This window comes from Hydractinia symbiolongicarpus, chromosome 8 (assembly GCF_029227915.1).
Source record: "Hydractinia symbiolongicarpus strain clone_291-10 chromosome 8, HSymV2.1, whole genome shotgun sequence".
NCBI lineage: Eukaryota > Metazoa > Cnidaria > Hydrozoa > Anthoathecata > Hydractiniidae > Hydractinia > Hydractinia symbiolongicarpus.
In genome coordinates this window covers 7,889,529-7,902,260 of record NC_079882.1, presented here as the reverse complement: position 1 = coordinate 7,902,260, position 12,732 = coordinate 7,889,529, and the positions used below count along the sequence as shown (strand labels likewise).

At 34.0% G+C, this 12,732-nt stretch overlaps 1 protein-coding gene across 4 annotated transcripts in view; it reads right to left on the bottom strand.

Annotated features, from left to right (window-relative positions):
- Positions 1-12,732, bottom strand: part of LOC130654886 (cGMP-inhibited 3',5'-cyclic phosphodiesterase 3A-like) — a 34,292-nt gene that overhangs the window by 6,423 nt on the left and 15,137 nt on the right. Inside the window, exon 2 of one of the 4 annotated variants that reach the window (XM_057457535.1) lies at positions 11,432-11,652. In XM_057457535.1, coding sequence (XP_057313518.1) covers positions 11,432-11,652 — 221 coding nt within the window. Of the gene's footprint in view, positions 1-118; positions 857-2,437; positions 3,049-6,547; positions 7,157-11,431; positions 11,653-12,732 lie in introns of those variants that run through there. The other 3 variants (XM_057457536.1, XM_057457537.1, XM_057457538.1) reach the window with 3 other exon arrangements.

Below are 12,732 nucleotides of genomic sequence, written 5' to 3'. Positions count from 1 at the left end.
TGTACCCAACTTAGTTAAACCTCCATGGGGCTTGTTTTTAGGGTGGGCTCTTTTGAGAGAAGGGGAGGGGGCTCAATCGAGTATTTACGATCTTATGAAGCACGCATCGTGTTCTTACTTTTCTTTTGTTTGTCGTTACACAGCAACATTTGAACTTTTTCCAACACATTTGAGCGATGTAATTTGAGTAGAAGCACATAATACTACTGATAGTTGGGTAGATAAAATTTCTTTATACTATCAGTGTAGAAACATCGCTTGCACAAGAGAAACACATCCAACAGTACTGTGTTCATCACTGTTTACGTCGTGTGCGCATGCGCATTGTGGGTACATTCTTCATATCGCAGGCACTTTTTTTTAAGTAAGTGACTTGGCAAACGCTTATATGGGCAAACAAAGTTTTGAAGTGGGTTGACAACAACGCAGCTTGCAATCGATACTATCTCTTCTGTTGAATGATACAAAAGATACAAGCGAATTCTGTGTTACGAGCGAAATATTCTGCGTTCGATCCGACCAAACTCTGTATGGTACGAGCAAATTAAATTGCTTAACCCTTTTTTCTTGCGAGAGAAAAAAAAGCGTTTCGAAAGAATCCTGGGTCACACGCCTTTAGTTACTAGCGAAATAATTCACGTTTCGAAACAACCCAAGTAAACTCTTTGTTACCGGAGATAATAATCCGCGGTCCTTTTTGTTACCGGAGAAAATAATCCGCGTTTCCAAACAATCCAAGCAAATAGTTTTTGTTACGAGCAAAATAATCTGCTTTATTTACTTCTACTTCCATTTTACTCAAGAAACATCTTTGCAAAAAAAAAAAGAAAACTTCAACGAAAGCAGATGTTTTTTATCCAGCATGAAGCAAATATATTCGACACGAATCATTAACATAGCATGGAAACAAGAAAAGCAAATTACTACATGTTACAAAAAAAATCAAAACAACAGAAAAATAAAAAAAATTAATGCATAGAGTGGATAAAGTTTAAAAAATTATTTTAAAAATTCGCGTGATGTAACAATAGAACTTCTTTCATAAGAATATTTTATTCTTCCACGATCCTAGACTTTATATAAGGACATTTGACTTGCACGAGCAAGGAGCATGGTTTCTAGGCTTTAAACAGAATATATGGCTATATCTTTTGGCTAGTTTTAAAAACAGGTCAGGATCATAAAGCTTAAAAATGCAAAAAAGATTAAGAAAATGCAGAACCTTTATGGCAGTTGAATATTGTTATAAAAAAATATTCTTTTTCAATTTTGAAACTTCCTAAAACTATTCGTAAACAACGCCCAATTTATTTCCTTGACATTCCCTGGTTTTACGAACCCTTTAAACTATGACTTATTATAAGGCGCGGTTTACACTGTCCATTTTCTTTTTTTGAATGCCTACAGTACGCAATTGCTGCTATTTTGTCTTAAATTAGTTAAAGTTTAAGTAAAAACACACAGATATACGCTTCATTAAAAACTCACTGCGCGATCAATATTTAGTATTAAATGTTATAACTTGTTCAACCTAATTTTTGCAGATTTTTGTGGCTTAAAAATAGGAAAAAAATCTTAAACAACTGAAAAAGAGACGAATCACATTTAAAATGAGCGAACGAGAAAAAAGACCATTTACAGACAGACATTTTTTTTTTTTTTTTTTTTGCATCACAACAATTGTAGTAAAGTGAGTAATAACTCCAAACGAGGCCATCTGCTTCTTGCGAACACAATATAACCCCGAGTGCTAATATTTTGATTACAAATGCATGGACGAATATCACGAGTTTTAAATAAGAAAAATATTAAGATAAAAAAAGAAATAATGAGGTAGCAGTAAAATTGATTCTTGTAAAACAAACGCTCAACTAACTACATTTTGTTGAAAAACTTGTAACGTGTAATGTCTGCTCTTTAAAAATGAAAAAACGCTTCATCATACACGTAACATTTCTACGTCAGTACAGCATTCATTCTTAAAATAAACACCTTGCAGGAGGGTGTTTCGTTGAGAGGCGCGAATATTAAAACTGAGAAGTCAACTAAGTCAAAGCTTACTAATGTAAAGAGTAAAAAAAAAGTTTTACTATTTTTAAAATAACTTATGCAAAATTAACAGCTGGTAAACGTAGACAGCTCAACGCAATAAGTCTTCATAATTTTCTCCTTGACAGGTCTCTGGTTCATTTGATAAACGAAACCCAGGGTCGCAGTCATGATTAATGCTTTTTGCAGGGATCGTAATACTGTCGGGGGCTATTCAATGTGGAGAGATAACAAAAATTAATTTGCTATATGTTATACGAATTGATTAATGAATAGAAGCGTGAAAAAGGTTCTTTAGTTGATATTTGCGTAAAGAAGCCCCACCTTACTAGACCAATTGGTTCCATTTATAGCGGTACGGGTAAATATCAAACGCACTCCTTCTTACCTCTTCTTGTTTGTCGTCTACAAGAACTTCCAAACCACGCCTGTAATAAGAACCGCGACGAAGCACAGCCCGTTTAGTTGGCATTGAAAATTTTCTCGTTTTGTTCATATTCGGAGATAAAAGATTAACGCGGTCCATTTTCTCTATTTTTTTTTATTTTTTTTTTTTATAAAACCACTTTCTTCATAAAAAATAACAACACATGAATCTATCTGCAAGAGCAGTATACTTTTTTTTTAAATTCTTCTCACAGAACAAAAACACATGGCAAATTTATATTTTCTATCTTATAATATAACCAACACCCCCTGAGCAACTCATACCACTACAGTAATTTTTACCAACATTTCACATTAACCAGGGGGGTGTACAAACGAACTTTAATTGAACGTTGCCAATATGTAAAACACGTTCTCGCTTTTGAGCTTCTTTTTGCACTAGGTACTTAAATATTTATGTGGTAAAGATAGAGTAAAGAATATCCAGCAATAATAACTGAACTAATAGCAACAAAAATATGGGCACTTTCTTTCTCTAGTTCTCTCTAGTTCCTCCTACACCACTATTTTTCATGTACTTTAAAAGCTATTTTAAGCTACAGTTTAAAAAACATCGGCTTGGTGATCACCGCCGTGCAACATGAACTTTTTTTATTTTTATAATTTTTTTAAGAGTACAACCCTCATTATTATATTAGCTAAATCAAATAAAATATAGAAAAAGATAAAAAGAAAAATTAGTTAACATGTTCTACAATAAGAACATTCATTTCTCTCCATTCCATTCATTATCTGAGAAGAAAATAAATAAATAAAAACAGAATACAGTTGTAAACACTTTTTCTTAAGAAAAGCTACTGGACGTTAACTAACTGAAATAGAAAGACACCTCGATAACTATTGAATTTTATATCAACCTTTGTTCGCTTTAGAAACACTAACAAAATGCTAAACGATAGTGCGTAATTTTACTCACGCTTGTGTGTACGTGTATATGTGGAATGTTATTACCACGTTTTTAACTGAAATACGTGCTTTTTTATTAATAATCAGCAAAATCTGACCTGAGGCTGGCTGTTCTTAATTTTCGAGCTTTTTTCGGGATGATTTGTTCTTATTTTGTTCTTATCAAGACCACAATTCAGAATTCAGCCTCATTTTGTTCGTATTTATTTTTTTTTTCAAATTTTACCGAAATTGATGTTTGTACGAAAAAAATAGGCGTTTTTGTTCCAGATGGACTCGGGCTGGTCCTAGTTTTGAAAATTATGATTTGAGCCTAAACTTATTCTAATTTTTGTTTAATTATTTGAATTTTAAAGTTCTTCTTGAATTAAAAAATGCCAGACTTGAGCAACAACAACAATAACAACAACAACAACAGATTTTCACTGTTTATATCAGTGTATTGTTTTTTTTTTTTAGAATTCTCGCCGAACGAATTTTTTGGATGGTTGAAATCCCACAAAGAAAACTTTCTGTCGTACAAACTAACAAACACAAAACGGAACTTACCAAAAGCTTAATCAACGAAAAAGAAAACCGCAAACCTTAATCTTGGAACCATCCATTAGAAAAATGCGTATTGAAAAAACTCTTCTGACAATTCATAAACATGACTGCCACAGACAGTGAAGAAAAATATATTTTCAACATGGTAACCGAAAGAGGAAGAAATACGAAAGAAGGACGGAGTCCAGTAATTGAACTTTTGTATTTGAGACAAAACACAGACGAGAAATCACAAAGGGGAACGAAAAAATATTGTTTTATCGCACAACAGGAAAGCGTTTTTTACTTAATAAAATTAAGCGACGTTATGAAGGGAAATCGACGATACAATAATAACCGACGGGAACTCCAATAACAAGAACAAATAAGCAATTATCGTCGGCATTGCAGCCGTCATTATTAAAGAGTGGTTTCTATTAACATAAAATGTGCTGCACAACAATCACACAACAGTTGCACCACCGTCGCAGTTACCACTTTATGGGGAACACACGTCGTAAAAGAAATGTTGCAGAAGTAGAATATCTCTCCGACAGTTGCACAACAAGTGTTGCACAGCTGTAGAAAATCATATTTACCGTGTATGTCGGACAGGAAAAAACAAAGTACATGGATCACCTTGCCTTTCTGCTATATGTACGCAACTATGGTGAGTAGGTACTATGCACCGTCTACAAACAGTCAGATTGTGTGGTCCATCGATGTGGATTTTGTGGTCCATCGATGTGTGCTACCTCCGAGATGTTCACTAAATTTTCAGACAGAGTGGGAATCGAACCCACGTACTTTAAACTTCCTGCTTTTAAGTGACAGCTTTTCTAGGGCTGACGCCTTAGACCGCACGGGCATCCGTCCATAGAACGAATCGTCACTTCGGCCTAAATTTAGTTAAGCAATCAATCTTTGACAATGGCTAATGGTGATCAGCGCCTGGTGTGATGATACATGTTCATTTTATACATCCCAGCAGATAGTTGCTGGCGAATACCCGAACGGATGACGACAGCCCCAGAGAAGCTTTCACTTGAAGGCGGGCAGTTTAAAGTACGCGGGTTTGAATCCCATTTGGTGCAGAAATTTTGTTAACGTTTCAGAGGTAGCAAACGTCGATATATAACAGAAGTTCAACCACAACCGTAAACACTTTAACAGTCCGATTGTTAAACGATTGAAACACTTCAAGCACTTTTTAATACCGACACATTTTATAAACCTATCTCTGTAGAGCTTTAAAACATAAAAGTGATAAACAAAATGAAGTTCCTTTTAACATTTTATCAGTTTCACTATTCTATTTGTAGACATTTTTTAACTGTAAATAAACACAGTTAAAATTAAACTTAACACTCTCAGCTGGTGAAAGAAGCCTCTATATAGCGAACGCCTCAACATAACGGGTGATCACTACGGAAAGATTTGACGATATCTATATTTGATAAACCATGTGCATAATAATTTAAGAGAAAACGATAATTGTATTTGACTAAAAATGATGTTGATATTTGAAGAATAAACCCTTAATACATCTGATAGGAAAACAATGTATATCTGACGATAAAACAATGCATATCTAACGGGAAAAAATGTATATCTGACGAAAAAACAATGTATATCTGACGAAAAAACAATGTATATCTGACGAAAAAACAATGGATATCTGACGGGAAAAAATGTATATCTGACGGGAAAGAAATGCACATATCTGACGGGGAAACGATGTGTTTTGACGGAAAAAACGATGTGCAGATCTGACGGGGAAACGATGTGTTCTGAAAGAAAAACAATGGGCTGATCTGACGGGAAAAAGATGCGCGATTTGACAGGGAAACGACGTGTTTTGACGTGGAAACTATGTGTTCTGACGGAAAAATGAAGCGCATATCTGACGGGAACAATATGATCTGACGGGAAAACGATGCATAGAACTAACGTAAAAATTCCAAGACACGAAAGTCCTCCCACGAAATAAACGTGCAGTATATATCAGTTTCAAAAACAAATCTTAACTTATTCTTTTCAATAAAGGTTTCACTAGTCATGTCAATTTGAATTCGACATAAATTATTAAAAAATTACTGAATTATAAATAACATCACACATGACAAAACATGTTTACCAATTTCAAGCTGGATTTTACAAGTAGTGACGACACAATTACGAGCTAGTAGTAACGACACAATAAAGAAAAAGTAGTAACGACCAATTACGAGAAAGACAAAATATAAATTTATTCGGACGAACATACATTATGAAATGTTACACATCAAAATTAAGCAAGCAGTTTCACATATATTAAATTTTTTATAAAGAACAGAAATCACTCATGTACAACCAAATCTTTCAAAATTATCACGGAATTATCTTTAAAGAATAGGGAAAGAAATAATGACCAGCTTTTATGTGGTATTCTTACAAAACAAACGTGTAGTTTCATAACTCTTCCAAGACAAGCAAGTCTTGGTAAATATGTTTCTAAACCACCCTCCGCCCTCCCTCTCTCTTTTCTGCTCTCCCTCCCTTAAGCTGTTTAAAATATCCCGCAGCAAGAAGCATAAAGCAGATGAAGGATGGGACTGAGTATTACATAGGCTGTACCTACCTTTTCAACCATGTGTTCGTCACGCCTTCTCTTCTTAAACGAATTCAGCAAGCTTTTTGCACGTTGCCAACTATTTCGTTTTAAGGTCTCAGTTTGAACATATTGGTCTCTTAGTAAAATTCTACTCTTCGGACTACTAACGCGTCCGCATAAACAAGAAGTCAGTTTTAATCTCGCTGTACCAGTTCTATTAAGCTCGTAACCATTAGACCTCCTATGCGTATTTGTACTGTTTATTTCGACGCCACCATATAAGCAAGACATGTCTCGATGTGTCAACTTAATTATAAACACGAACAAGATCTTCTTTCAAGCATAAAGTTGAAGCATTTTATTCTTCTTATTAACGCAACGATTCAATAATTACCAACACTACATCCAAACTTCAGCAACTTATTTTGAACATCATTTCTAATCTATCGCATACGTATACTATATTTGCAGACATTATGTGACGAAAACAAAAAAGTAAAATAAAAGAAGAGAAAATCCATCTTAAATTCTTAGAAAAACTGAAAGCAAGGCATACAATTTTATGGGAAATCCTCAATAATTCTACAGGCGATTCTGCTTCGAGAAACAAAATTTCCTGGTTATATATTCTTTACTTTAAAATTACGCGACGTGGCGAAAAACGCCCACTGCTATATGACTTGTTGTCTTCCGTTTTTTATTGCGAATCCACCCAAAAGAACTGGGGTTTAATTCTCTAAATTTATGCCTTATTTTTATGTTGTATGTATAAACAAAAAATTTTTTTAAAAAAAATAAAAAGCCTAGATGCTAATAAAAAGAAGAATTAAAAAAATTGCCAAAGCAAGAACAAAAAACCGTTCTTCTTTCCATCTTCGTGAAACTCCTTTTCTCACAACGCTATCAATTCATCTTCCTTCTCTTTTTCTCTCTCTCTCTCTCTCTCTCTCATTCGTTTTTTCCGAACATGTCGACGATGAGAAGAGGTGATAGATAAAATAACAATAGCCTACCACGAATTGAAAGTGTCATTCAGTGTGAAGTTTGAACATTTTAAAAATTCATCAATTTTTCGCTTTTTCTCTGTGATTCTTCCATTCATTGGAGGCCGCAGGAGATCGCAGAAAGCGAACAATGTGACAACAAAATGAAAATGCAGAATTATAGAATCCTGTCTTAAAAGCTGATAGCCCTGTGATTAAAACAAGCATAGCAACCTCTTAAAAAAATATAAAAAAAAATTGACAAATTTTAAATCAAAAAGGGAAATAATAAACGCAAGGATAAATAATTAAATGACAAATGAATGATAAAATAAATAAATGAATGAATGTTAATAAAAATAATAGATTTGAAGTAGCTAATTTATTATTTCTCCATTCAAAACACTAGCTACCACCACAGAACATTAAAAACAGGATAAACCGTGAAACAAAACCCAACCAAGCTACACGCTGGCAAAAACACAACTCTTTTACTCTGCAATAAGCTTCCGTTTATTTTCGTGCTGTTGCAAGTCTGACGTCAACTAGCTTTGTATGAACATATTTCAGATGGTTAAGTTTTTTTAATGTTAATTAGTGTTTTGTCTCGACACTTAGCCTTCCGAGAGCAGAACAACGTAACAAAAAACGTGTTACTAAAGTCTCACATTTTCACCGGAGACTCGAGATGGCTGTAACTTGTGTAATAGAACAGTTACAAAGGAGAGCTGAAAGTCTCTACCGCAGTGGCGAAATGTTGTTGTAATGCAGAATGGTTTGTTTCGACCTAAAGCGTCAAAACTACCAACCTCGTCTCCAAGCTCTCTTGCTTTTTCTTAAAAGGAAAGGAACGTTTGAAAAATTAGGTTATTACGTTTATTTCTTTTTTACCTTTTTGAGTTTTTTCTGAAATTTTAAGCACGTGCGCAGAAACGTAAAAAGCGTGAAAATTAATAGTTATTACGCGTAAACAGAATACCATCACAGCATAAACAAGGCGCTCTGGGCGTTTCCAATAAACTTTCCATTTCTTTAATACAAATGTTGCTATACATATACGAGAAATTCAGCAGCGTATGTTTGTAAAATTCACGGTTGCGCCTGTATTCGAACTTTTTCGTGTTAACTTATGCGCAGAAACAGGATTTCCCGATATATTGTCTAGAATATTATTTCTGCAAAAAGTCTCCTATAGTTCGACCTTGTGTGAAAACATGCATGGTTCTCACTAAGTTCTAGATGCAATGGAGGAACCCACGGGCATTCACACGTTGGAAAAATTCATGGCGCCCCTTCGCTATCAGCAGCTATCTTTAGCTCACAGATAGACAGCGAACATTGCGATACAGACTACCACTTGTAAACTTTAATTCATCCCAAATATACGATGATGTCTATAATTTCGGTAATATTATCAATTGAATGTGTCAGGTATCAAAGTATAAATATTTGATGCATCGAAAACGATGTTTCGTACGAAATGTAGAATAGTGATGAATAATTGAAAATATAAAAAGCGTAGCACATTTTCATAAGCATGCAATCTCCCTATAACAACCCAGAAACACATAATAAAAAGAAAAAATGGAGCTAAAGAAAAACATGTTTACGGATTTCTTTGTTGTGAAAAAATAACACCGTGTAGATCGCAACACGAAACATCAGTGAAAGCCACGTCCAAAAGAAAGAAGGAAAACCATAGAGTTTTGTCCGAATATCGAGTTTCCTAGAAAACTTCTTCTTCAAACAAACAAACAAGCAAACAAACAATTTTTTGCGTTTATTTAAAAATACATAATCATTGCGTGAATATTTCTCAAAATGCACCTAATTTCCCTTAATTACATAAACTTTGCTTTATATGAAAATGAACAATCCCTCCCCCCTTCTTGCATAGTATCAACGAAACCATTAGATGTTAAGACCTAATCACAGGTGAAACAATTTAACAAATTCCAAATAAAAAAAAAACATGACTTCTTAATATTCACCTTACGAGAAAGTTTTCTAAAAAGTTCTCAGTCTCTCCTTATATTGGTTTTCCTAAGATTGTTTTTAGATTTTTGATCGAGACATATGTTTATAGGATTTCCAGGCAGGCTAGTTAGCCTGGTACTACACTAAGCAGAATTTTTCATTACAAAAACGCGTTTTTGCCAGCCTTCAAAAAATATAGCTTTTGACAAAAAATCCCGTAAGTAACAATAAAATCACAAAAACAACTGATTTTGTATTGAAAAATAAAGCCTCCCATAACACACAAATCGTATCAATCAATTCACCCACAATCACTCAACATGGTAACAACTGAATTGAAGAAAAAGAAAACATTCTATCCAAATCAATCCTACAGAATGCAAAAAACCTCAACAACACAAACTTCATATAACCTCCTCAGTGCGTGTTAAAATTTTCTTAGCTACCAACAACCGAACAACGTTTCATGTAATATTAACATGTATATCACATTCATGTACGTGTGAAAGTGGACCAGCCCATTTACAAACACGAATATAATCTCGTTTCCATGCGAGATTAACACTAGAGAGACGAATTTCGCTAAGTTCAATACATTCACCCACGCAAACCACTTTAGTTTATGTTCAACCAGCAGGGGTCCTGGGTTCTATTGTAAATGAACTGTAAATTTTGTTAATGGATAGTTCATTACCAAAATAAACAGGTAAAGTTTTTTTTAACCTTTAACATTGCCACTGTAGGAGATTTGCACCAATATTGCCAAATATGTCAGCAATTTTTTAATACTCGACATGCTCAGAGGGTTAAGTAAAGGTAAAAAACGCCTAAATCGTATGCATCAATCAGAAACCCAAACATTTTTGCCTTTTTAGACAATTTTAACCTCGTTTCGTTCGGATCCTTAAAATATCTATGTGAACCGGATTTACTTAAAACGAACTGGTTCTCTGCTACTAGCTATAGCGCATGCGCTGCTTGTTTAACACTACAACGAAATCATCACAATTTATTTTTTAATAAATATTAAATTTCTTGGTAAAAGTTATCTTCTTGTTGTGATTATACATACAAAAATTGATGACAACACAGCATGCCGCATTCAACATAAAACAATTCATTTTTACCACTATATTGGGATGCCTATTTTCTCAAATTTATTCCAGATTTAATCAAATATTCATACAATGGGGTTGTTTGGGTGCTCTACTTAGAGAAATGGGTGGAGTAACAAGCGTTTTACAGCCGTTATACCCAATATAAAAAGGGAATATCCCCAGTGCAATAGCCTAGTTAACTAAGCTTTCTTTCATACGAAAGTTTGGATGCAAACGAATGGGTCAGAGCAAATCCCTAAAATTCAAATCCATCCCAGAGCAAACACCGAATTACAATTAACAAACGAGCACAACTACGGCGTGGTCACATCTTACCCTCCTAAATAATAAAAGAATAAATTATATTTGTTCGGGTGAGGGAGGCCATTTACGCTCGAAACAAGGGATTTTCCGATATTGATCACGTCATAGAAATAACTAATCATTTGAGACCAAGCGTAATTTTCCCCTGTTAACTATTCTGATTTTCTGATGGTAAGAAATCTTATGTTGGATATCCTGGCTACCAGTGCAAAAGCCTTTTTAAAAAACTTTAAAAGCTCTACGACACAATTGTAACGTCATTAATCACCTCAGAATGACTTTAAGGGAAGGATATCTCGGTGGAGAATGGATGTGCCATAACAAAGCTTTATCTATGCATACACGCTAAACGCGTGCGTCGATAACATATTGCTAAAGTAGAGTGGTGGTGTTCGTCTACAGTTCTGAAGATTGTGGATTGAACTCTGCTCACTGCCAGGCAGTATATTAATGATGCATAAAGAAGGTATAAGTCAAATTGAAGGAAATATTCCCTCATCAAGGGATAAAAAAAAAGGAAAAAAACTTACTCTCGTTGGCAGTCCTAAAACAGGTAAAGACTTCCTTCTTGTTTTCATCTGTGCGTTTACTGCACCATTCTGATTTATGGTGGGAATTTCCACACTGGAAGCTCTCCTTTGACGTATAATTGGTATGGTTGACATGTCGAATGATGGCGAATCGTTGTCATTAGAGTCTTCTTCATTAAATGCTGGTATACGCAGGTATGGAAGTGATGAAACAGCTAGTCCTGAAAAAATATATATAGAACAAGATCTTATTGAGTAAATGCTACAACACACTACAGAATTTGCATGACGTAAAACTTCAAAAATAAAAACAAATCCGGGTGTTAAATAACAAAGACACAACAACAAATTAACCAAAAAAAGTTTTTAAAACCAATCAAAACACAAAGCAAAACCTCGTTCAAATCTTGTGAAAACACACTAACCCAAAGAAAGGACAAAAACAATTTAACTCTGTGCACAGCTACTGCAAAAAGATATAATAAAAATAAAGTGAAGGAGATAGCCTGGAAATTTAACTAATTATTTCCCGGAATTAGGGAAAAACTTTTTTGCTCTCTAACTTTATTTAATGTTAATCTTCCCCCTTTTGACTAGGATTCTATTCCTAATCATAGTTTCACAGTTTCAAATGTATAAAAAGACATATTGCAAATAACATTTCATTAACTAGGAGAGAAGTGACAGAAGGAGCAAAAATATTTGATTTTGTAAAGATTTTTTACAAGTTTAACGATAAAAACATTGTAATACAAGCAACAACAAGACAGAAAAAAGATTTTAAAAGAGGTAAGAGAATTATTCAAGACAGTAAAATTACATATACAAATAAATAAACAACACACAAAGTCAAAACACATTGTCAATGTCAGGAGAAACAGAATAAGGTAAATATTGTAGATGACAAAAAAATGAGGAGACAAATATGAAGAAGTTTATTCAACTCTTCATCTTAGTGATGTGAGTAAATAATTGCTACATAAATATTTAACATCTGTAAACAATCCAGACACTATTGTGTATAATTGTGTTGCAAGATGCAGCTCACTTCTTTCGAGATTAATTGGGGATTAAATTGCTCTGGACACTTATATAAATTTGCAATAAATCAGTGTGATTGATGTTGAATATACTCAGAGAAAAAAGCCATCTTTAATTTAGTCAACTTAAAAAGATAAACAAAAACTACTATCCAGAATCTTTCAGATCTAGAACTTTAAGTAACAGTGCTTACAGGGAAATATTTTACCCTGAATTGTTATTCTAAAGAGGTGTTTAAACCTGATCTTAATTTTTTAAAA